The sequence below is a fragment of the Danio rerio genome, chromosome 8 (assembly GCF_052040795.2).
Source record: "Danio rerio strain M-AB ecotype USA chromosome 8, GRCz13ab, whole genome shotgun sequence".
Lineage (NCBI taxonomy): Eukaryota > Metazoa > Chordata > Actinopteri > Cypriniformes > Danionidae > Danio > Danio rerio.
In genome coordinates, this window is record NC_141028.1 from 46,924,839 (window position 1) to 46,952,503 (window position 27,665).

At 34.1% G+C, this 27,665-nt stretch overlaps 1 protein-coding gene across 4 annotated transcripts; it reads left to right on the forward strand.

Moving 5' to 3' along the window:
- Positions 1-192: 192 nt before the first annotated feature.
- On the forward strand, positions 193-27,396 carry zgc:152830. Of its 4 annotated transcripts, XR_015497266.1 has the most exons (17): positions 204-243; positions 1,699-1,740; positions 3,732-3,822; positions 6,164-6,312; positions 6,733-6,841; positions 7,782-7,903; positions 8,682-8,781; positions 9,335-9,410; positions 10,699-10,784; positions 12,484-12,588; positions 14,853-14,928; positions 15,003-15,121; positions 15,271-15,354; positions 21,220-21,277; positions 21,357-23,780; positions 24,032-24,567; positions 25,744-27,396. XR_015497266.1 is itself a non-coding variant. In NM_001076620.1 (16 exon segments), coding segments are annotated over 16 exon segments (1,539 nt in total). In that variant the 5' UTR covers positions 193-232; the 3' UTR covers positions 26,852-27,396.
- The last annotated feature ends 269 nt before the right edge of the window (positions 27,397-27,665 follow it).

The window sequence follows — 27,665 nt, forward strand, 5'->3', positions numbered from 1 at the left end:
AAAGACTTTTTTCTCATTTTTAAATGCACAAAATTGCATTTGATTTTTTGTCATAAAAATCATCCTAAAATAATCATTTTATTATTTTTTTTGCACATTTTATGTAGTTAGAGTATGAAAAAAAAACTAAATTTTCGTGAATAACGTGACTCAATGGGTCATGTGATTCGTCTGTGAAATCTGTCAGCTGACATCACGGTTTTACTTCTGCAGGGCGAGAGGAGACGGAAGAATGTCTGTACGGTAAGAGGATTATTCAGAATCGTTTAAATGCAATTTGCGTTATTACTGTCATTTTTTAGGTGTATTGAGTGTGGTAAGATTGCATTATGTAGATTTTTTAAAGTCAAACATTAAAATGATTCAAAAGTAGGTAATTTAGTGATTTTTGTTTTGTGGATATTTTTCACATGTTTTGCAGCATGATTTTACAAACAACCTGATTTTCTTCTTTATATACAGCTGTTTAATGATATATCTTGATTTGCTATTTATTCGGACCTGCTTAAGTACCTTTTGTTTTGTTCTTGAAACTACTAATATTGAAATTTGAAATGAAAATGTTGTCGTAGACCATGTTTTTACATAAAACAAGTAAAGGTGGCATGTTTTCAGACATATGTACATCTTTATACAACATCATATTAATGTTTTAACTTCAAATGATTTACATTAATAGCAGAAATCAATAATAGGTGGAAAAACACAGATTTTTCAATCAAACCCATGCACAGTGAATAGAGACTACGAAAAGATTTTCTTGTTCAGAGATATTTATCAAGGACAAAATAAAGTGATTATAAGACACATCTAATGTTTCAAAAGGTTTTATTTTAATTAACTGGTTTTAATTTTCAACTTTGTTAATCAGAGAATCCTAAAGAAACTTAAATTTGTCTAACATATGATGCATTGACAATAATAAGGACCCCTAATTCTTGATTCTAACCAAATAAGCATATTAGTAAGGCAACATATTACAATGATTTATTAAGGACCGTTTAACACTGAGAACTGAATTATGTGACAAACCTAAAAGAACATAATTAGTAGATTCTGTACATGCACTGAAAACATTTAAACATTGAATTTTTACATTGAAAAAAAATGACTACTTATTTAAAATTGGTTGCGATGATATTGTAATGATATATAGGTTTCAGAAATGTGTATCTAAGGGAATGTTGCATTTTAAAATTCTGTTCAAAGAAAAAAATAAAGTTTTGATCAGTTAATTTGAGATTTTTTAATTATTATTATTGTTTTGTTGTAAATTTATTATAAATAATAAAAATATATATTTGAAGTTGTCCACAGGCTCACTATAAACCCATTGAACTTTCACCACAGTTCCTCATCAACAGTTAAATTACAGTTTCCACAAAACAGTTCCTCATTGCTGACTATGTTAAAAGTGTTGATAATCATATAATTATTTTGATTTGCCGTGTCAGCAGTGAGGAACTGTTTTTGTTGAATCTGCATCTCAAGACTCGACATTTCGAAATAGTAAAATTGCTTAACTTTATATCAGTGTCAGTCTTTTGAACCCCACACGTGCAAACGACAATCAGGCTTTAATCAAACATGGTGAAAGAAGCTGCAGTTTTTTATTACTAATTACTTATAATGTTTGATTACCTATTTTTTATGCATAACAATTTTTTTAATCCTCTCTCTATGTTTCCTTTCATTTAGAATCCAGCCGATCCAGTTTACCACTGACTGCAAAGACCAGAAGTGAGTCGATCCCTCTTGAAGCATTTGTCATTGTGTATAATTCATGAAGTTGCTAACAAGCATAATAAACATGTTACAACACCTTTCAGAAACTTTATGAATTGGTCATCACTGTTAACTAAACCAGCTGATTTACAATCAACAACACACAGACTTTAGACTTTAGACTGTCTTCTTATCACTCATGGGTAACAGAGTATATAGATTCGGCTCATCATTCAGCCCCTTATACACTGAACCTTTTTCTTTGAGATCTGTGTTATCTTGATTTTCAGGTCAAATGATTTGAATATCTCAAAAACCTTTGCATTTGCATAAAAAGTTCCATGAATGTTAGGCACGCACACAGACATGAACATATACATGGGTAAATATATACAGATGAAGTCAGAATTATTAGCCCTGCTAAATTATGAGCCCCTCTGGATATTTTTCTTCCTTGATTTCGGTTTAATGGAGTCAAGATTTTTTTTCAATGCAGTTTTAATATCTCATTTCTTATAACTGATTGATTTTATATTTGCCATGATAACAGTACATCATATTTTACTAGGTATTTTTAATACTAGAGATACCAAAGATAAGATACTTTACAGCTTAAAGGGCAATTTAAAGGCTTAACTAGGTTAATTAGGTTTACTGGGCAAGTTAAGGTAATTAGGCAAATCATTGTACAACAGTTGTTTGTTCTGTAGACAAAAATTGCTTAAGGGGGCTAATAACATTGCACTTAAACTTTTTTTTTTTTTTTAAACAAATTAATAACTGCTTTTACTCTAGCCAAAATAAAACAAATAAGACTTTCTCCAGAAGAAAAAATATTACAAGAAATAATTTGAAAAAGTCCATGCTCTGTTATTCATCATTTGGGAAACATTTGAAAAAAAAAATGACAGGAAGGCTAATTATTTTGACTTCAACTGTACATATGTAAATTATCTTTTTACTGTTTCTGCATTTTTTGCATATAAGTATAAAAGCCAACATGCAGTTTGAGCTTTGTTTATCTACACAACATACTGAGATTTATTCTTTATTGCCCTCAGAAAGAGAAAACTTAGTTCTACAGACTGTACCAAAGCTGTACACGATACACACATTTCCACCAAATACAAACCTTTTTACTAAACATTATATCTACAAAATATTTATTGATTAACTGTTTAACAGTTTTTTATGTACTTATTTCAGTTTTAGCAATGATAACACTTTTTTTGTTGTTGTTGTTTTAGTCAGTTGCTAAGGCAATATCTCTAATCTGTTTTTGGTCAAATTATATATTTTTTAAAACAGTTTTTCTTTATTTAAATTTGCTTTATACTTCACTATTAGTGAGGCAATATTTCTATTTTATTGTTTCTTAACTTTAATTTGCATATTTATTTATTAGTATATAAATGAAAGCAAACTATTTTATCAGTGTTAGTTTCAACCAATAGCATTGACCGGCAGGGGTGTGTGGTCTGGAAGTAATTATTACTTTCTAACTTGTTGGACAGTCCATCCAAAAATAATTATTCTTTCTTCATTTACTCACCCTTCACTTGTTTAAACCTGTTTGAGTTTCTTTACACTGTCGAACACAAAATAAAATATTTTGAAGAAGATTGGAAACCTATAATCATTAACTTAGTATTTTTTTTCATACAATGTATATCAGTGGCTACATGTTTAGGAACGAACATTTTTCAAAAAAACCTTATGTGTTCAACAAACAAAAAGAAACACACAAAGGTTTTGAACCACTTGAAGGAGAGTAAATAGTGAGATTTTCATTTATGGGTGAAATTTTCCCTTTAGGTTAACAGATGATTCTGTGTAATATATTTTTATTAATATCCAAAATGAATTAATAAGAGAAAATGCAATTGTGCATTATTGCAGTGATTAAAATCAACTGCAGATATGTACATTTTTACAGTACATAGAGCTGAAGTGTATGTATTGTTATATTGTTATCAGTGATTTTTCATCAATTCTCACTTTCACAGTTTCGATGGCATCATCCTCATCACCCAGAACTATGAGCAGCTCCCAAATGAGCTGGAGTGTCTGAAAGCCCCATTGCAAGACTATAGTGCAGTAAGTTACATGTATATACACACACATTTGTTTTCCTATCTTGGAGAGGCCATTATATGGACTTCCATTGTTTTTTTTGTTTTTTTTTTTGTCTCTTTTTGTTAGTGAAATCTAAAGCTGCGTCCCAAATCGCATACTTATGCACTATTTTACGCCATTTTGTAGTATAAATAGTGTAAGTAGTGTGTTCACATTGAAAACTCTCAAAATAATAAGTGCACTTTAATCACCCGGATGATGCACTCATTAAGCCGCTAAAATGAAGTGTGTAATGATGGACACTTCACGCACTCAACGACCGCAGGTTTCCTTACGTAGCGGAAGGGGCGGAGCGATCAGACGCACATGTTGAACAACTTTATTTATTTTGGATGGTGAAAGCAAAATTCTCCTACGAGAGTGATTATAGCGCCTCCGTATGGTAAATGCAGCAATACTCACGGCAGGTATCACTTGATAATTCAGTCGTTTATTTCACTGAGTTGGCAACAGTCAAACGTCATCAGGGAAACGGTTTGAATTTCCGCTTAGTAAAAAAACATCAGTGTGCCATTTGGGACAACACTACATACATATACTATCCTGTTGAGTGTGTAAGTGCATAAGTACATAGTGCATGAGTGCATAGTGTATAGTGTGCCATTTGGGACGCAGCTTAAGTTTACTATGTTTATCTTGTTAGCGCACATTGTTATTCTTTAGACAAACAATTAATACTTGCAAGTAAATCCACTGAAATAAATTGTTTTGATAATCTTCAAAGTCTGACCATATGTTTTTGCATTTGGTCCTTCTGTTGACATCAGTTTGACGACTTCAGTTACAATGTGCTAAACCACGCCCCTTTTACTGTAAGTTTGCCATGAAGGAATGATGCACAAAAGAAAGCCATGCCCCCCTACTCATTGTTCTATTTCAGTTGGAAGTACTTCAACATACTCAAATAAAAGTCTCAGTAACTTTTGTATCAAACGGACTTTCATAATTTGGGATATAACTCATCCCTTAAACCAGGAGTCTCAAATTGTCAGCCCGCATGCCATTTACAGCCGGTCACCGCCCTCCCTCCGGCTCCTAACTGATGTCAAAAATATAATGAGATTCAGCCTGCCAAAACATGTAAATCACAATAATTGTTGTGCAGTCCCGTCTACCCACTTGTGATTTTGACCTGCCACCTAGTCGACATTTAAAGTTCAGTGCATTCAGATTAGTTTTAGTTTCATTTTCTCTCTGTGTACAGTCGAGAGTAACACACATGCGTTTTAATTCTGGGTTTGATTTAGACATTAAAATGTATGTCTGTAGGTGCTCTATTTTTATTAAAGCTCTATTTTTGTCAAAATTTAAGGATCGTTTGGTTATCAGTTTTATACCACTTGTATTTTGTTGTACAAACACTTATTCATGGCTAACAAGTTATGCTGGTGGTTTAACATATGATAATTTTGCTAATAATCCTTTTAAAGGGTCTCATTTCATAGATTTTCCTCATATGCTTTTTAAGATTTGTGAATTGTTGAATTGAACTTGAACTTTCCCCCTCTTAGTTAAAAAAAAAGAAAGATATTGAACAATTGGCAGTAAAGTCACTTAAGTTACCCAATCTGCTTTCTGCTGTTCTTACACTATTGGGACAATACAATTGCTTGGGACAGAATCATAATGATCCTGCCTATTATTTGCAGTAATTTCATAAGAATTTAAACTCCCCCTTGAATATGTATTACAAGAAACAAAAAGCTAGAGTTTTGACTGCATATACTCTGTGGAAGAATGACTGAGTGTGTGTCTAATCCTCTGCCTGAGTTTGCCATATACACAACAACAACAACAGATCTATTTCAACAGCTGATGTGTGACACGATAAATGTGCTGATTTGCATTAAGACTGATGACAGGTAATGCTTGAAATACAACCATCATGTCTCTTGTCCTAAGATGGATCAATCATGTCAGGTTTTCACTTTTTTCTTGTGCTTGAATGTTAAAACCGATCTCCTATAAATTGTCAGTCACTGCATTGGCCCCCCACTAATTTGAGTTCGAGACCCCTGCCCTAAACCAACCATCACAGAAACAAAACCCAGTCATTAGATACTAATACAATTGATTGATTTATGAGCATGTTTGATTAGTGAGGACCCCTGAAATCCCTTTAGTGGGTTGTTTTTATTTTTGCTATATTAGTGAGGACAATTATGCCCTCACATGTATACTAGTACACACACACACACACACACACACACACACACACATACACACACACACACACACACACACAATAAGCAGCACTGATTCATACATTGTCCTCTTCTGCCCTTTTTTTTGTGTGATTCAGGTGGACTGCTGCATCAAGGATGAGGTGGTGGTGCTCCGAGTTCCTGGTCTTCCTGGAAACAGGCTGGTTTGCTCCTGCACTGGTCCAGTCAATCGAGACTATGATGACGTGCGGCGCTTCAGAGATGCTGCCGCTAATGGCATTAAGAGGTGCCTGTGGAAAAAAACACCACATGTCCTCATCCACTTACTTGTTTTTGTGTCTTTCTGTGCTTTTCTTGGGCTTCATTGTGTACTTGGAGGCTTTTCTCTTTTTGAAAATGATGTTTCCTATGTCTTGTGATGATTTGTGTGAATTATGCGAGTAGCTTCTGTTGAAGGAACACTCACTTTTTTAAAAATATGCTTATTTTACAAGTTGTATAGATGGGTTTTAGCATTTTTTTAATCCTTTCCGCTAATCTCCAGATCTAGCTGGAGCACTTTTTAGCTTAGCTTAGCATAAGTAACTGAATTGGATTAAATCAATAGCATCTCACTCAAAACATATTCCACACAGAAAATGGTGGATAAATGTTGATTCCTAAAACTGTTGGTTTAATATATTTGTTTGTTTTGTATGTGTAACAGGGCTCTGAAAGCTGGCCTCCAGCGCCCTCTGCTGGTTTGTCCTCCAAACAGCAGCTATGCCAAAAACACCCTTGTAGCTGTGCTCGGAGCCCTTCATGTTCTCTATGTGGTGAGACGCCTTGATTTTACACATTGTGGTCACTTATTAAAAATTTAGTTTCCTGTCAAATATACATGTTTTCTCCTTCAAGTTATACTATTGTTGTAATTATTAACTGAAACTGCTAACGTTTTGGTAACTGAAGACTAAAATAAAATATGAATAATATTATGCCATAGGGCAGGCAAGTTTAGGCCATTTTGCTTCAGTTCAGCCCTACTTATCTAAAGAAGATAATTAAGGTTTGAATATTACTTGTGGCCTACAAGCAGGCTATTTTAATTAATCAATGAATTTATTTTAATTAAGGCCATATCAAAACTCTGCAGGATGTGCAGCTCTTAACTTTCCAAGGCCTGTGTTAGTTTAAAAATTAATTAAAGAGTTTCCATCCAGTAAAACTGCCTAAACATTTTTAAAACTACATGCCTGCACATTTACATGAAAAAGCCCAGTTCTGTAAAATCAACCCATTTATTATATATTTATTTATTTGTTTGTTTATTTTCCTGTTTTATGCATTAAAGTAAACTCATTGTTTTTTTTTCTCCATAAAATGAAACAAAGTAATCTTTTTATTTATTTATTTTTGTTTATGTATTTTTAAAGTTCTTCATATTTGTATTGATTTTTAATTCATAATTTATTTATTTATTCATTTATTTATTTATTTTTTTGTAAAATGTTCAATTTACCTTTTGTATACTGTAATTATTTGCATTAAAAAAAAAAGTAATACAAAATAAACTTATTTCTAAACATTTTAATTGAATTGACTGCTGAACTTATAATGTGTTTTCTTCAGTGGAAAAATTAAACATTAAAGAAGTATTTTAGCTGAAAGTGTGGTCCTCGGTGATGCATGAAATGCAAGCCAGTGGCCACTGATACTTTGAGAGTAATTTTTATATGTTTTTCCATTCTCTAAATAATACGTGTGTGTCCTCAGCCTTTGGAAGTGAGAGAGCACAAGTCTTCCCCTCATAAAGTGGCCACTTTGGGCGTCTGGGTGAAGAACAAAGAGCAGGGAGATGGCATCATTGAGCTCGCCAATGCTCTGGAGAGTGGCAGGTGTGTGATTTTGTGTGTGTGTTTTTATTTGTTTGTGTAAGCATGTTTGTCTGATATTCATTATATAGTGGGGACCAAATGTATTGTAATACCAGTATTTTTATTTTTTACCTTGCGGGGACATTTTTAGTTCATTTGTTTTGCCCCTTGAGGAAAACGGCCCATAAATCAATGTAAATTGATTCACGGAGCCTGTTTCGGTAAGGAGGTTCAACCAACTTGGAGTTTAAACTTAAACTCTGAGTTGATTTACCGAGAGATTAAAAACACAGTTTTCGGTTTCTGAATAGCTGATCTGAGTTAAGTCAATTAACTTTGAGTAGACCAACTCAGAGTTGAGCGTAGACACCATGACTATAAAAAGGCATTATCATCAATGGAGCTGTTTTATATATATATATATATATATATATATATATATATATATATATATAAATGTATGTATGTGTGTGTGTGTGTGTGTGTGTGTGTGTGTGTGTGTGTGTGTGTGTGTGTGTGTGTGTGTGTGTGTGTGTGTGTGTATATATATATATATATATATATATATATATATATATACACACACACACACACACACACATACATATACACATACATAAACATATACATATATATATATATATATATATATATATATATATATATATATATATATATATATATATATATATATAAAACAGCTCCATTGATGATAATGCCTTTTTATAGTCATGGTGTCTACGCTCAACTCTGATATATAGTATAGTAGAGTAAAAATGATGATTTGTCTATTGTGCAGGTTTGTGTATCGTGATATCGGTGGCTCTGACCCGGAGCGCATGGCAGCTCCGCGTGTAGCCGAGTATGTTCAGTCAGTCTTCAAGGACAGTCCTGTGAAGGTAAGTCTTTATCTGAATGTTTTAAAGCTCAGCTCTTCAAATTGAGATGCTTTATTCGCATCCATGGCATTAGTGAGAAATGGCAAATGGAATGGGATTAATGTATAAACAGCATATCATATGAAGTCAATCCATTTGTAAATAAAAGTAATAATTACCTTTTTCAAAATGGACACGATCAGGTTGTACATATGAAATATGGAGTCGGCCACCCAAGTGGAAGAGAAACTTATTTGTCGACATATTTTGACAATAACATAATTTGAATTTGATTAAAATATGTTTTAAAGAACATTTTTATTCAGGAAGTGTTTAAAAAGGTGTATTCTAGAGGAATAATAAAATATTAATCAGTGATCAGATTGAAAGATGTTATATGACTTTTTTATGCTGTTATTTATGTTTTTTGTAAAATACATGATTATTAGGAAACAGTTATGATTGTAAATTATATATTGAATAATTACAAGTGTTGCCATGAATTTAGTCATCGCTGCTAATATGGCACTAACCAAATAAATAAATTCACATCCATGTGTTTTTATGTTTTTAGGTGACTGTAGTGAGTAACTTGAACACTCTGGAGAAGGAATACCCGTGTCTGGCTGCAGTCAACCGCTGTGCTAATGGTAAGAGGACGGTTTCATGTCAAATCAAAGAAAAATCAGTTGTCAAAAAATCAATTGATCAGTTTGAACCAAAACTAGCCCTAAAAGCTGAGATCTATATATTAACCTTCATTTGTCAAATGGAGAAAATTCTGGATGCGTCAGTAAATATTTTATTAGAAATAAATGTAATGATTGTCAATGTTGTTGTTGTTGTTGTTGTTGTTTTACTCAAAACTGAAATTAAATGCAAAGCACAATGAGGAGATGTTTATATACATAGAGAGCATATTAAATGCAAGTGAAGTATCGATTTAAGTAAAATGACAATAGCTATGTTTCCATCCACCTATTTTTAAGTGCATTTTGGAAAGCACCTAAAAAATCGGTTGATGGAAATGCTAAGTTGTGTATACGTTTTGAAAATGCGCATGAAAAATATATACAAATAACTGAGTAGGATAAACTTTTCATACGATAAGAAAAGATGCACATAAACTACAATTGAAACATTTTTCCCGAACAAATTCCAGTATGCTCCTTAAAAAAGGTTGTGGGATTTTGTTATAAGAGATGTTAACAATGTGTGTGAATGGACAAAGCAGCAGGCCGAGCACACCGTAAAGCGTCTGTAATGTTGTTTTGGTCATTTTAAAATGCCTTAACCATTACAGAGTTAGTTAAAGTTGTTAATCCAATTTTTGGATGGCAACATAGCTAATGTCACAGTCTTTTTAGAGTCCGGATAAAAAAATAAGCATGAAGTAAAACATGTGAAATTATAAATCACTAAAACTAAATGCAGAATATGAATCAACAAGGTCATATTTCGAAAGATAAAGAGCATGAATCACAAATGAATTGTATGCATTTAAAAAGACAAATTTTAGGTTTTTCAAATCGCAAATCCAGTTTTTCCCTCTCATATAAATGTTCGTGTGCTCACAGTGTTTTCACTTTCATTGTCATTTCCACATTCTCTGCTTGCATTTACAAAAACAAGCCATTCAAGTTTGCTATAAGTGGGCTTTAGCATCTTCATTAGCTAATCAGCCGCTTCTCTAGCTAATCAGTCAAAGGAGGGGTTGACATCACTCCCATTTTCAAAAAATGGACAAAACAATGTAGCGTAAAATGAGTAACTGAAATTTTATTTTGACCTTGTTTATAAAAGTAAACTAAGAGTTAGTATGTGGTTATTGGATCAAGAAAGATGTGTTTTCCAGAGCTCAAGACTGTGAATCTAAGACCTCAGTAGTATAATGTAACATGTCAAAGTTATTCTAATATGGCCATGTTTGTTCTCCAGCTGTGCCTCGTCATCAGGCTCGAGTGATCAAGCTCCAGTACTGTGGAGAAGGACCCATTGAACAGACCCTTATGCTGGTTGGAAAGGTGAGGTTTATGTCAATGGCATGAATGCACACTGACTTTTCGATTTCAGTCGGCCAACCCAAGCACTTCCGGTAAACTGTCTTGCATTAGAAAATCGCCACATTTAAGATGTGATTTCTTTAAAAAAACAGTGAATTTTTTTTTTTTTTTTTTCCACTGCCTGACTGATATATGATATGAAGAGGGTCTCAGACCAGACAAGAAGCACATTAAATTTGCCATGTCTCTAATTTATGGACATTTATTTTATCCCAGTGTTTTCAAAGTAGTTTCTACGATAGCTTGCTGATTCTAATGGCGCTAGTGGTTGCATTGTCTTTCATCTCGTTTTATGCATGAACATCTAAATGAATGCTTAAGTCTATTTAACTGATTATATTTTAATTACATTACAACATCAATTTTGTAAAAGGCACCTTATGAAATTGAAAATCGTCACATTAAGCCTTCACCGGAACTTTAACATTGGCTGAAAAACACTAGTTGTGCTTAAAGCCCATTGTATTTGAACTATATGACGTGGTGTGAGTCTATACTGTGTATCAATACACTCAAGTGTAGTTCCTCACTATTGAAAGTAAAGTGTGTGTGTGTGTGTGTGTGTGTGTGTGTGTGTGTGTGTGTGTGTGTGTGTGTGTGTGTGTGTGTGTGCGTGTGTGTGTGTGCGTGTGTGTGTGTGCGTGTGTGTGTGTGTGCGTGTGTGTGTGTGTGTGTGTGTGTGTGTGTGTGTATTAGGAGTACACACTGAAAACATTACTATATAATATTATGACAATTCTCATCTATCATAATGTAATAAAGCATGTACAGTATATGTATATAAAAATTTGTGTGTAAAGTTTTGATTTTGCTAAAGGTGTAAGAATTCTGCATCTTCATTCCAGTTAAATAAATAATAAAATATATTTAAAATATTTCAGCGTAATGTTTTTAGCTTTAGTCAACTATAAGAAAATTACTGAACTTTAAGATGGAGCTGAATTTGAGTTTGATAATTTTTCTCTTTTTTTTCGGTCAAGTATAGCTCCATCATTGTTCAAACTTTACTTTTCTTTAATTTGTTTTCAAGAGTTCATGCTTAGCTGATGATTAATTATAAAGGTGTATATATATATATATATATATATATATATATATATATATATATATATATATATATATATATATATATATATATATATATATATATATATGTATATATATATATATATATATATATATGTATATATATATATATATATATATATATGTATATATATATATATATATATATATATGTATATATATATATATATATATATGTATATATATATATATATATATATATGTATATATATATATATATATATATATGTATATATATATATATATATATATATATATATATATATATGTATATATATATATATATATATATATATATATATATATATATATATATATATATATATATATTTTTTTTTTTTTTTTTTTTTTTTTTTTTTTTCTACCTGAACTGTTAATTTTGTGAAACATTAGACCCCTAATGCACGAACATACTGAATTTTGTGAAATATTACACCCCTAACTCCAACACATGCATATACATACTCACCCCTAACTCTCTCTTTCTCACACACAGAGACCGATTATGATTTATTTGGGTATATCGCCCAGTTGTACACAGGAGTTTTCAGCACATATCTGTGTTGTGTTTCAGGGCATCACATATGACACTGGTGGAGCTGACATCAAGGCTGGAGGAATCATGGCTGGGATGCACAGAGATAAATGTGGATCTGCGGCTGTTGCCGGATTCTTCCAGGTACAGTTTTACTACACCGCTGCTCATATTACTGTCCTGAATATTAGAGTTCAATAGTTATGGAAGGTTTTTTGTTTTGTGGTTGTTGCATTGGCCACTTGAAAATTTAGTTTCTCTGAATGATTTTAGTATGCATTTGCGTATAATTTTAATATTTGTTACGTGCTGTAAAGCTTCGATATCACTCCTTCCAAATTTAAAAATATATGTTTTTTATATATATATTTAAAAAATTTGGTTGTTGTTGTTGTTATTATTATTACAATCTATTTAGTTTAATTTTAATTATTTTTTTATAAAATTGTTCAAAATAACAAATGTTTTTATTATTATTATTAATATTATTATTTTTCGAGATTGAAAATCAGGATTATTCCACCTTCCAACTTTAGCATTTAAAAAAATAGCATGAGGTTGTCAAATCTAACATAAATATTAGTTATTTTATGCTTTAAAGTACGTTTTTTTTTAAAGGGCACCTATTTTACCTTTTTTTAAAAGATGTAAGATAAGACTTTGGTATCTACAGCATGTGTCTTAAGCAGGGGTCACCAAACTTGTTCCTGGAGGGCCAGTGTCCTGCAGATTTTAGCTCCAACCCTAATCAAACGCACCTGAACAAGCTAATTAAGGTCTTAATTAGGTGTACTTGAAACATGCAGGCAGGTGTGTTAAGGCAAGATGGAGCTAAACTCTGCAGGGACACCGGTCCTCCAGGACCAGGATTTAAATATAAATATTTATTATAGCCTCCAGAATTTCCCCATTTTTGTGTGAGTAAACTGTAGCTTTTTTGTGAGCTGCTTCTCCTTGCACACTGTTCACACGTGCATGTCTGCTTCTCATTATGCGTTAAGTCAGATAAACAGCACAGTGACAGACAAGCTCGGATGACGTTGAAATACAGCTCATTGGTCAAAATTGCCAAATAAGTTTATTTCATGTATTTGTGGTGGGGTTTATTCAAGCCTTTCTGAAATGATGAGTCTCAAACAAATGCACATGTACGTGTTTACTGACACCTTGCCGCTGTGGTGATTATAGTGGAAGAATTGAAGTTTTACTGTCTTTGTTACAAACATGTTCTGTTTTAACAACTTTTTTAACTTACAAAAATCAGAACAGATGTTTTAAGCCTAGTTTAAAATGTTTTGTGGAGATGTGTATACATGGTATTATTGAAATATGGCATCATTCAATCAATTCGATGGGAGGGGGAACTGCAGTCCTATGTCACGTTGTGGTGGGCCTCAAAATAACTGTGATTTGGGTCCTATTTTTAATGTCAGGAAAGCTTAAAAAAGAGACTTGTTAGGTTTATTTCACTCCGAAAATACCGTGGACACACTCTAAATAAACACAGTTCTGTCCAAACAGCTTACAAAAGTTGATTTTCACTAAGACTGTGTGAAGTCAAAATGCACATTGATATTGCTAATTAGTTGAACAGAAAAAAAAAAGTTTGTTTTGGTAATCTTCAAAGTCACTATTTTCTTCCATTTTTGGAAACTTGGTCCTTTTTGTTGACGTCAGTTAAACTGCTTAAGCCATAAAATTCTTAACCATACCATTAGTTTGAAAGAAAAAAAAATGAATTTGAGTTTTACCACAGATCTTATTTAAGCAATACAACTGAAATCCCATAAAAAATAATAAATAAAAAAAACGAAAAATAAAAGTCCTAAAATGCTAAATTGCTTCTGTGTAGTTGATCATCATACAGTAGTTCATCCACTCCATTACTAAAGGGTTAAGGTAATTTGAATAAAATCTTAATGTTGTAGTTGGTAATCAATTACTGATGTGAACTTTACTAATTTGGACTTACAGAGAGATGGAACAAATATTTTAATCCCAGTTTATTTGCAAAAAAATGTTCTGTGGACATGTGTAATCATGGTATTATAGAAACAATTCAATCAATTCGGTGGGTGGTAAAATCTGCACTCCTACATAATGTTGCGATGGGCCTAAAAATGACTGGGATTTGTATCCTATTTTAACATCAAGAAATTAAAAAAAAAAGACTTGTTTGGTTTCTAAAACTTCAGTATGACAGTGGACACACTAAACATACACACAGTTCTCTCCAAACAGCTTTCAAAAGATGATTTTTTACATAGGTGCTCTTTAAAATATGGACCAAATAGCCTCAGTAGTTTGCAGAACATAACAAAAAACATTATCAAACTATATAGAGCATGACTTTAAATCCAGATTTTATGATACAAATATAATATAATGTATTTTTATTATTATTTTAGATCCTTGCCAAACTAAAGCCCAAGCACTTAAAGGTTGTGGGTGCGATGGCCATGGTGCGCAACAGTGTTGGATCTGGTAAGCAAGTTTGTGTGAATATATTGACCAGCTGTGGTGACTGTTGCTAAACTTTTTGTGTAACTCTTGGTCAGATTGCTATGTGGCAGATGAGCTGGTGGTGTCTCGTGCCGGTCGAAGAATCCGAGTTGGAAACACTGATGCTGAAGGAAGAATGGTCATGGTGGACTTACTGTGTGAGATGAAGGAGCAGGTACACACACACACACACACAATCCAGCATATACACTCTTCAAATATTGTGCGTTCATATCTGAAGATTTAAAGGGCTTTCTACTGTGTTAATTAGTTAGTCAATATTGTGATAAATCTTTCATTATTATTTTTCGTTTCTCTTTGTAGGCGCTGCAGGAAGTGTCTCCTCATCTCTTCACTATTGCCACTCTGACAGGACATGCTATCAGAGCCATGGGGCCAAAATACTCTGTGAGTAATTCCATAAAGATACTTGTACAGGGGAAACATTTTCCATCACACAGTGTGGAGTGTAATGAGTCCAAAAGGAACTGTTTACTGTATTTTAATGACTTATTCACTGAAAAATTGTCATTTTTAGGTAACTTAATTACAGTTCCTTGTAATGCACGTGCTTTAAACGCTGTAGATAAGGTAAACAGTTCTGTATAAATCAGTTCAGATGAGGAGAGTAATTCAAAATATATTATGTACAGTTCTTTTTTCAAGTAAATAAGGTTACATGTATCTAGATTTAAAAGTCTGACTTGGTTAGAAATGACTTCATAGCAAAATATAGTATAAATTCGGAGAATCAGAGTAACTGTAAAAAGATATTTTCCAATAACCTAAAAAATGAAGCGTTGAGAGGAATTGAGTAAGAAACAATGAACTGAGATATGACTTTATGAAAGTATATATACAAAAGTCCAAATTATTAGCCCCCTCGGAATTATTGCCCGTTTATTTTTTCCCCAATTTCTGTTTAACGGAGAGAAGATTCTAAACATAAAAGTTTTAATATCTCATCTCTAATAACTGATTTATTTTATCTTTGCCATGATGACAGTAAACAATATTTGACTAGATGGTTTTTCAAGACACTTGTATACAGCTTAAAGTGAAATTAAAATGATTAACTAGGTTGATTAGGTTAACTAGGTAGGTTAAGGTAATTAGGCAAGTTATTGTATAACGAGGATTTGTTCTATAAAAAATATATAGCTTAAAAGGGCTAATAATTTTGACCTAAAATGTTTAAAAAAAAAATAAATAAAAACTGTTTTTATTCTAGACGAAATAAAACAAATAAGACTTTCTCCAGAACAAAAAGTATTAACAGACATACTGTGAAAATTTCCTTGTTCTGTTAAACATCATTTGACAAATATTTAAAAAAGAAAAAATTCAAATGGGGGCTAATAGTTCTGACTTTAACTGTATACCTTGCGTTAAATACAATGCTATTGCTTTAAAATGTTTCATGTTTTATGCACATAATAAACTATTTTGTTTTGAGAGTAATTCTATTAAACTGAAGACTGTTATGTTTGTTATTAAAATGTTTAAGTATGAAATGTATTTAATAGGGTTTTATTTAAGTCCCGCTACAAGGACTGAAATTTAAATTTGGTTTTCTATTGCTTTGATATTTATAGGGATTAAAATTAAGATAATCTTCACAAAATATGACTTTTGAATACTAAATACAGGTGCAATTAAGCTAACCTAGGCTGTAAACGAACTATAAGGTCACTCACCTTTTACTTTGCCACCGTCGTGCTCCCTGATAACTTATCGTGGATCATTTTTTACAAAAATAAACTTGACAAGGATTCACCCTGTAGATGCATTTGAAATTTGTTTTGATAATCTTCAATCAAAGTGTGACCATTTGCTTCCACGTTTAGAGAAGCAGTCCTCTGTTGATGACAGCACATTCCAACTTTTTTGATAAGGGCTCATTTTACAAGTCCTCTAGAGTTTTAGAGCATTCTAGCATTTTTTTTTTTTATCCATTCAGCCAATTTCTTGTTCTGGTGCTTATGGCGTAGCATAATGAATTGACTAGGAATTACTAGGAACTTTATCCCCATTCTGACGTAATAATCAAGAACCCTGCTGCAGTACCATGGCTGCACCAGTTGGAGTGATATTATGCAGTGCATGAGAATCAGCTGTTTTCAGAGGGCACCTTGAGTTATGTGTATTACACACTAACTTTACAAAACTCTAGATTTAAATAGGAAAATGATCAGTGTTATTTAGAATCATTGTTTTTTTTTTGTTTTTTTTTTTGTTTTTTTTATGAAATGCTAATGGTCTAATTCGATTTAATTCATTATGCTAAGCTAAGAGTGACCTTGCCAGAACAAGATATTGGCTGAATGGAATGAAATTATTCAAGTTAACTGTTGAACTCTAGGAGACATAAACACTCTGGCTCAGTTTACCTTTAACCACGCCCCTCTTACTGTTAGTAGGCTATCAGACAATGATGTACAAAAGGGAAACCCTGCACTACATCCCATTTAAATAGAATTACATCAACATACTACAATAAAAGTCTTGGCAACTTCCAATTTACACAGACTTTAATGCAGTGGTGGACAAACTTTTTACATTCGAGGGCCACATTAAGTTTTGCAAACCAAGTGAAGGGCCACATGTCAAATCCTTCAAAAAATAACTTTTATTTATAGTGGCAGTATGCATGAAACATGTAATATCTGACAGAAACATGTCACATTAACACAAAACAGATTTTTTTAATAGTAATTATTGAGTCAATTTTACAAGTGAAATGAACTTGTACAGCTATTTATATTTATCATCACTTATCAATCATCATAAAATAATAAAATAATCTCTTATACAATATAATAATAATAATAATGTAATAATTTTTACAGTGGAGAATAGAAATGATATCATCTGATAGAAAAAATCTCATATTAACACATTCAAAATAATTCTTAGTTTCCTGTTCAGTCAAATTTACAATAATCTAATTTGCCCTGCATTTAGAATATACTGATCAATCATCATAAAACCTTAATAAAACCACAAATCTTTGATAAAATAACTTTTGAAAGAGGATGTCTGCATGGAGAATATATTCTATGACAAAATTAACACATTTAACAAGCAATTATTATATAATTTGAGTCAAATTCACAACAATCTAATTTGAGCTCGTATCATTATGCTCATATCAATGAGTGTGTTAATGTGAACAGTGAGCCTGAAAATAAAGTTAGATTAATATCATCAGCAACACTCTCGCTGAATACCTAGCTGATTCAGTTGTTGCTTAACGACATAAAAAAAGTGCACTGATCTGCCCTTTTTTTTTCTTTTTTCTTTTTGGTCAACAAAAAGGCAGTGTGGTGCACCTTGCGTTCGGTGTGATCTGCCCTTTAGGTTGTAGTCTTTAAAAACAGCAATACTTTCTTGGCATATTAGACACACCGCTTTAATTTTTTTGCCTGACTCATTTTCAGTCATTAACTGTCGAGTGCATTTTAATATCCGAGAGTGTGTTCCAAATCCACTGGTTGCTTTAACTGCACCGCGTACAATACTGTCTTCAAATGGCGTTCACTTGTATTGCATCATTAATTTACTAATACTGAAACCAAACCGTTACTCAGAAGCAGCATTTTAAAAACTCCCTCGCGGGCCGGATGAAAGTGTTCAGCGGGCCGCAGTTTGCCTACCTCTGCTTTAACGTCTCTGACAATGCCTGTAATCCTATTTAACTATACAGCTAAAAAAAAAATTAGGAGGGGGTGTAAATAGTGTTTTATGCTGTAGAATAAAACATAAAAGTATGTTGAGCTTGAGTTTTACCACAGACCTTCTTTCAAAAAAACAAACAAACATTGGGCTCTATGTTAGAAAAAAAAATTTACTTTTGCTATTTTAAGGACCGAAAAATACACACTACGTCCTGACGCATGGTCTAACAGGGTTGTGCTCATTCTCCTAATGAGTTATCGGTGTGTTTTACACGTTAACCCATCCAAATCTGCATCAAAGCAACATTTAAAATCACCTGCTAAAAGGTCTGAAAAAGAGCAGTATTGATAAATAAAGTAACAATATTGCTCATAAATTTAGGGGTATCTATATTGGGAGCATAGATGTTCACTAATGTAATTTCTTGAGCACATAGGGTACATTTAGTTAGTTTAAATCTTCTTTCGTTGTCACTCTGTTGTTCTCTAAATAAAAAAAGGGAATTTTTTTTTTTATTTATGAATATTGCTGTTCCTCGTTTTTGAGTTGTATAACTTAGAAAAAATACACTTGGCCCACCCAGTCTCTCTTGAGTTTTTGATGCTCTGTATGAGACAGGTGAGGTTTCCAGCAAAAAGGCAATGTTAACTTTTTCTTTCTTAAGAAATGTGAGCACCCGTTTGTGCTTCATAGAGTGGCCTAACCTTTTGACATTCCATGTTATCACTTTGCATACATTATCCATTTAACTATAGTGCTATGGTTGCCCTGACCATCAATTTGTATACCCGGAAATGAAAGATTCTGGGAATTCCCCCCCCGCATTGTGACCATGAAATGTCAAAATTAGGGTTGGGCATCTAAGCTATAATGCCGATCCGATGCGCATCTCGATACAAAGAATACGATCCGATATATTAGCGATACATTTATGACATATTGCGATGCAACACGATACGATTCACACCCATATCACGATACAGTGCGATAATTCAGCACTAACTAATTAGATCAAGTTTATGAGATTATGTAAAAGAGGATGCTGTGCCATTGAATGAGTTTGATTATTTATTAACCCAGCAAAACCAAGACTTTTTTTACAAACTGGCTTTTCTCTCAGAGCCAGAGTGTCAGTTTACAGTAGAGGGGCATTTTAGAACATATAGCACATATTATTTAAGTATTTTCAAGATAAACAGAATGTATAAGTGCAATATATATTAAAATATATATATTTGCACTCTTTCAACATCAAGGTTTAGCATTGCACAACAAGAATTGTGATTTAACTTTTCAACTATGAAAACAAGTTTTACAAAGATATATTTTGCCACTGATTATTCAAAACTTAAGGTCGTGAACTAGCAGTGTTATGCTGCTTTGAAACATCACTGTCACTGTAAACAACAGGCTAATAAAAATATAACAAACCAGCAATCTTCTTGCTGTGAGGTGGTCAAACTACCCACTGTGCCACCGTGACACCCAATTATTTTTATCATTATTATTATTAATATTATTATTATTATTATTAAATAAAAATTAAGAGGAGGAGGTGTTTAAAACCGCCTAGTGCGGCATTATAGAGAGGGCGGCGTCCGCAACACCCAGTTATAGGGTGGCAGAATAGAGGTCCGCGACACCCGTGCGTCCTCAGTTATATCCGCGCATAGGGCGGAAGAATAGAGGTCCGCGACACCCGCGTGTCCTCAGTTATATCCGCGCATAGGGCGGCAGAATAGAGGTCCGCGACACGTCACTTCATTTTCATAACCGGTCACTTTCGTTTTCACATTGCGGTTGAGGGCGGCGTGATCGTCCTCTGCCTAGAGCAGCAGTTCAGCTTGCTCCGGCCCTGCAGATGAACAATGCAATAACATCCGTTATTGGCATAGAGCGCACAAAACTTTTGCGCATGGAAAAAAAAACTTGCAATGCTTTTCTCACCACTTTTGGAGCTGGTAGCTACAGTTCAAGCAGTGCGAAAGCCGGGGATGTAGGAACACTGGAAGATGCTTCCACAACAACTCACTTGAAGCGGCGCCACGGTGATTACAGATTACTCGTACTGCCCGCGTATTTTATAGATGTGCGGCACATTTTGCAAATTGCATCTGTCCTGTCAAGTCGTCCATCCTTAAATCCATAATGCTGCCATACTTTAGATTTAAAACTCAGTGGGGAATAAAATGTTTGTTTTGCTTCTCGCGCTTTTCTGCTTACTTTATGTAGGTCGATTAAATTATGCGCCAAAAACAGGTTGACAACACTTGTTAATAAATAAAAAATACATTCTATATTAAAAATATAAGCTGTATCTCGGAAAAACCGATGCATCTCGCAAAAACCGATGCATCTCGATTTGCTTCCAAAATTTCATTCATCCTCTGCTGCTCAACCGATGCACTCGCATCGTGCACGCGCATGACCGCGTATCGATACATATCGATTAATCTTCCCATCCCTAGTCAAAATGCTTCTGTGTTTTTGCCTAAAACTTGATGTCATAGTTCCTCCACTCATTGAATGAAATCTTAATGTTGTAATTTGAGGTCACGTATGACTGCCGCTGACTTGTTTCACATGTGACTGTAGATCATCATGGACAACGGTGCTGCTCGACGTGCAGGAAACGATCTGGAGTGGCAGAAAGGTGAGACGAGCTACTGTAATAAGCTGTTTCTGTTTCAATAAATGTTGCTTCATGTGTCATAAATGTGTTTGTGTGTCAGCCGGAGAGGTGCTCGGAGACCTGTTTGAGGTGTCCACTATTCGGCGGGAGGATTATGAGTTCCACAAAGGGAAATCTGAGTATGAGGACATCCTGCAGGCCAATAACCTGCCCTCATCCGCTACACCGCGAGGACATCAGACGCCTGCAGCCTTCCTCATCATGGCTTCTGGACTGGATCAGGTACCACACATACACAATCATATATTCAGCTCTGTGTGGAGAAATGTCATTATTGTAAGGGGTGTGGGAGGTTTACTGTTGATGGTAATATCATTATTATGGTGGCTTGAGAAAGCCAGCATACTGTTATCCTACTTAATCTTATTATTCTTCCATCTTCTTCTTGGACTATTTTAAGAAAGCATCTCCTCCTAGACTGTTCATACTTCAACCACCAAACTAACTTCAAACATCCAAACTATACTGAATTAAGTTGCTATATATTTTCCAACTGATCCGACTTTCGGTGTTCCCAAAACCGTCTCGGGAAATTCTGAAAAGTTCCATTGACTTAAAATCGGACCAAACTTTGTGGCCTCATAACTTTGCGCCAGAGACTTAAGCTTGGGCTCATTTACAGACTTAAGCTTGGGCTCATTTAACTCAGACTACCAATCTGCTAATCACCTTTCAACTTACTAGCCACAACCTAGCAACCTCCTATGGTACCCTAGCAACTGTCCCATAGACTTCCATTGTAAAAAAAAAACTGCCATTGACTTTACATTGGACATACTAACAACAAACCAATGCTAACAATACACTAATCCATAGAAACATACTAACGACATACTAATCATACTAGCAACGTGCTAACAAACATACTAATTATACTAGCAACATGCTAACAAACATACTAATCATATAAGCAACATGCTAATTCATACTATAAAAAATACTAGTAACATGCTAATTAATACTAAATTGATGCTAACAACACGCTAGTTTATACTAGAAACATGCTAATTCATACTAAGTTTATGCTAACAACATGCTAGTTTATACTAGCAACATGTTAATTCATACTAAGTTTGTTAACAACATGCTAGTTTATACTAGAAATAAACTAGCAACATGCTAATTTGTACTAAATTGATGCTAGCAACATGCTAGTTTATACTAGAAACATGCTAGCAACATGGTAATTCATACTAGAACCATGCTAATTTATGTTATCAACTGCCTAGCAACTACTCGGAACACATTAACAATCGCCTAGCAACACCTAGGCAACCGCCTATCAACGCCTTGGCAACTGCCTAATAACCACTCAGAACACCCTAGCAACCACATAGCAACACCTTAGCAATGATCTAGAACACCTTAGCAACCGCCTAGCAACACTTTAGCACTACTCAGAATACCCTAGCAACACCTTAACAACTGCCTAGCAACCACTCGGAACACTCTAGCAACACCTCTGCAATGACTTAGAACACCTTAGCAACCACCTATCATTTACTTAGCAACTGCCTAGCAACCAATAAGAACACCTTAGCAAAACCTACAACAATGTAGCAACACCTTAGCAACCACCTAGCAACACTTTAGCAACTACTTAGAACACCCTAGCAACCACCTAGCAACACCTTAGCAACTGCCTAGCAGCCACTCAGAACACTCTAGCAACCACCTAGCTACATGTTAGCAACGACCTAGAACAACTTAGCAACCACCTAGCAACACCTTAGCAACCACCTAGCAACACCTTAGCAATCACTTTGCAACGCCTTAGCTACCGCCTAGCAACCACTCAGAACACCTTAGCAATGACCTAGAACACTTTAGCAACTGCTTGGCAACATTTTAGCAACCACCTAGCAATGAATTCAATTCACGAATAGCAAAAATTCAAGGTTGAATGGCTATAAAACAAAACAAAGCACTAAATTTATGAAGTGTGCTTCACACAGGTTAGTGGGTTTGACAAACCACCTCTAGAAAGGCTTTTCTCTCTCCGAATAATGTAAATTAATTTTAAAAAATGAACTAACAGTTCCTCTTCCTTTTGTTGAATCGCCGAATGCCTCCTCAATTGTACGTGGCTAAATAAAATGTGTAAAACCATTAAATCCACATAAATTTCACAAATTCATTCAGTGTGAACAAATTTCATAGTTTTGACCTGATCTCGAGTCAGTTTTATGAGTTTGTAGATGTGTTAATGAGACATTTTGTACAATAAAAAATTAATAATAATGAACAAGTCTCTTGTTGGATTGTTTAGTAGAGCTTATCATGGAACAAACTACATTTTGAAAATTCATTATTTGTTAAGCATTAACTACATTAATAAACGCTAGTCGGCAGTTTATAACTGCAGCTACATAATGTGCTTAATAATTGAACTTTCATACTTTAATGATTTATTTTTCAATACTTCATGAAGTATTGCATTATTTACTAATCATTTGTGTTTAAAGCATTTTAGAATTCTAAACATAGGTTTCTATCAGGATACACATACCGGCGCCGCAAGTCGGCGGCTGTTGGCGGCGCCCGGCGACGGCTCATGACGCAGTTCATTTTTCAGCCGCACCACAGATCGCCATCTGATTAGTTTCATGTTAAATATCATTCGAATGTGCACGTCTGGTGTGTGATACTTTAAACTGTCATGTACGCCCCGTGTCGCGGCGCCGAGCGGTGCTTCTGGTGTGCGACCTGCTTAAGAGTAGTTGGTGAAAATTAAGATAATTCAGAATGAGTTAGTAAATGATTAATAAACTATTGAAATCAACGTTTATATGTCTTATACAAATGAACTAACAATATATACCTGAATAATGTTAATAAAGGCTTTACTAACTTAACTTCATGCAGTTTTGTGACCTAATCAAAAGTGAGGACTATTCATGCTTTATAAATCCCTTCTAAATGATGAAAAAAGGCTCAGGATTCATTCATTCATTCATTTTTATTGTCGGCTTAGTCCCTTTTATTAATTCGGGGTCACCACAGCGGAATGAACCGCCAACTTATCCAGCCCCATTTTACGCAAAGGATGCCCTTCCAGCCGCAACCCATCTCTGGGAAACATCCACGCACTACGGACAATTTAGCCTACCCAATTCACCTGTACCGCATGTCTTTGGACTGTGGGGGAAACCAGAGGAAACCCAGGGAGAACATGCAAACTCCACACAGAAACGCCAACTGAGCCGAGGTTCGAACCAGCGACCTAGCAACCTTCTTGCTGTGAGGCGACAGCACTACCTACTAGGGCTGTGCAATTAATCAAAAATACGATTTCGATTTCGATTATGCCTTCCAACGATTATGAAAAATCATTAATCGAGATAAACGATTATTGCATCATTTACCGCCCCCTTTCCAGTTGTACACGTGTTGCTCTTAAAAGTGTGAAAGACCGCATGATTCTGTGTGCCGCGCACACACAGAATTGAAGCATGCAGTCAGCATTCGGTCTCAATCGCACACTGAGACAAGCAGAGCGCAGTCAGTACACACATCTAAAGTCATCTTAACATGAGCGCTTTAATGGTCAAATAGAAGTCAAAGCGCGGTGTTTAGTGATTATTCATGTCAACCATCATTTGTGTAATAAACAAACGAGTTGAGAATCAAAAGAGACGCGAAAGAGAAACTATTGAAGAGACAGCGCGCTATAATCCTTCTGCCGCCTGTTTTTATGATTATTAATCAAACAACAAATGGAGAACATGCCTCTGCTCTTGACTGAAGGACTTTTGTACCTAAAGTGTTTCTTAAAGTGAAGATGCTTAAAGCACAGTTTGTTTTATATTTTATTCTATTGTATTTATTTCTCTTTCCTTTGCAGGGTGGAAAATAACTCAGTTGAAGTCAGAATTATTAGCCCTCCTGAATATTAGCAACCCTTTTCCCCCCAATTTCTGTTTAATGGAAAGAAGATTTCTGAACATAATAGCTTTAATAACTCTTTTCTAATAACTGATCTATTTTATCTTTGTCATGATGAGAGCACATAATATTTGACTAGATATTTTTTCAAAATACATGTATTCAGATTCAAAGTGTGATTTAAAGGCTTAATTAGTGTTATTAGGCAGGTCATTGTATAACAGTAGTTTCTTCTGCGGACAATCAAAAAATATATTGCTTAAGGGGGCTAATATTATAGACTTTAAAATGGGTTTCAAAATATTTAAACCTGCTTTTATTCTAGCCAAAATAAAAATAAAAAAGCCTTTCTCCAGAAGAAAAAATATAAAAGGAAATACTGTTAATTCCTTGCTCTGTTAAACATCATTTGGGAATTATTTATTTATTTTTTTTCTCCGGAGCGCTAATAATTTTGACTTTAACAGTAATCGTTTTGAATAATCGTGATTTCAATTATGTCCAAAATAATCGTGATTATGATTTTTCCCAAAATCGAGCAGCCCTACTACCTACTGCGCCACTGCTTCACCCGGCTCCGGATCAAACTGCAATCTTATCTAAAAAGTCAAATGACTGTAAAGTTTAAACATTGCCGAATAACAAGAGTGTCAACCTAAAACTGGAAAAAACAACAATATAATAATTTAACCATATAATAATATGCAATGTTTAAACTGTAGTCATTTTTTTTTAAATAAGACTCCAAATATTTATTTTTCATTTGATAGTTTAGTAGCTGCAGTTATAAACTACTTATTAATGTTTATTAATGTAGAGTTAAAGCTTAATAAATAATGAATTAAATATTTGCTAATGCTTAATAAATGATTCATAGTGTGTAGTTATATTAAAGTGTTACCATAAGTGCATCTCTTTTATCGCTACTTGACGATCAGTTAAAATACTATATATATTTTTTGTCAAGGCATTTTTGATTCTTTATTTAAAAGATAAATAAGTTTTAAAGTTGATCACAATCACACAGATAAGAGCATTGTTTTCTAGAAAATAAACACAAACATGGTCACAAATGAAATGCTGATTTTATACAGTTCAATGAATCAATACTTTGGCAAAAAAAAAAAATAGTTTGAAACAAACAAACCAAAAAAAACAACAACACAAATGTCCTGCTTTTAACTAATAATTACACCTGTCTCTGTTTTTGTATGAAGCCGACTTTTTGAATGAATCAGTTGAGCAAATGGTTTAATTAATCACTGAATCGAAGCATTTTCATCAATTAATTCTGTTAGCTTTAGTTTATATTTTATGCTATTTATCTATCCATACATCTATCTATCTGTCCGTCTGTCTGTCTGTCATGTTGATGGTAGTGTACATTTCTGTCCTTACCTGTGTAAATGTAGGGTTTCTTGTTAGTATTTGTTACTCAGAGCTGAGTAGAGCCATTTCATTGAAATATGAACTCGTGTCTGCATGAAATATGGATAACCAATCAACATTTTTATTGCCCAGCATGGAGTGGACTCAGCCAAACCTCTGCCTTACTCCCACATCGACATCGCTGGATCCAGCGGACCCTTCCCTGGTGTCCCAACTGGAGCCCCAATTCTTGCCATGGCCGCAAAATACCTGAAGCTGTAAACGTCTGTCTAAAGATTTGTTTATGTCCTTCAATTGCTATTTTCACCTTTAGCCATTTTTCATTTAATGACTTTGATATCTGCATCATTTGATACTGACTACACTGTTAATAAAAAAGATATCAAATAATATTGTAAGGCAGTACAGTCGTACAGTTTTGCAGTGTAGTCCTAAATATGGCCAAATAAGGACACTTTAATACTTCCAATATAAACACCGTCCCTTTCCCCCTCTCTCTATGTACCTGCATTTCCTCCATCTATAAAATCTTCTGTTCTCCTTACACTCTGCACAAAACTCATCTTGTCAGTTTTCGTTAGTACTATGCTTAAATCACTCACTCTTCATAAATGCATTTGATTTCCATTCCTGCCCTGTAGCCTAACAGTTTCTCTGACATGAATCTGGAGGTGAGACTGTGATTGAAATGAAATGGCATCTGTGACTTGGAAAACTGTAAGGAGAAGAATAATGGGAACAGTGTAACGGTCTGTTTTGTACCAGTATTTGTAATCAAAATTTGAAAATAAAAGCTTTTTTTGGCATTCACTGGCAAAAGTGTTATGTTCTATATCCAACTGATGACAATTTATGAGTATTGTTCATGTGATGCCATAGATTTAATTAATGATGTGACGTTGTGCGCCGAGGCTTCGTAGCATATGTATCAGAAAAAACCGATACATCTCGTGTTGTACCGGAGCTTGATTCGTATTGCCATAATTAGGTGATCAGTGACGTCCAAAGCTTAATTTTCGCCTTTACCCACGTGACTGCTCCGAATTTTGATTAAAAGGTTTAAACACCCTCATGG

Coding starts and splice junctions, on each gene's coding strand:
- zgc:152830 (XM_087263893.1), top strand. CDS start 8,722: ATGGCAGCTCCGCGTGTAGCCGAGTATGTTCAGTCAGTCTTCAAGGAC. Junction 14,929..15,002: donor GCGCAACAGTGTTGGATCTG/GTAAGCAAGTTT, acceptor ACTCTTGGTCAG/ATTGCTATGTGGCAGATGAG. Junction 15,355..21,219: donor CCATGGGGCCAAAATACTCT/GTGAGTAATTCC, acceptor ATGTGACTGTAG/ATCATCATGGACAACGGTGC.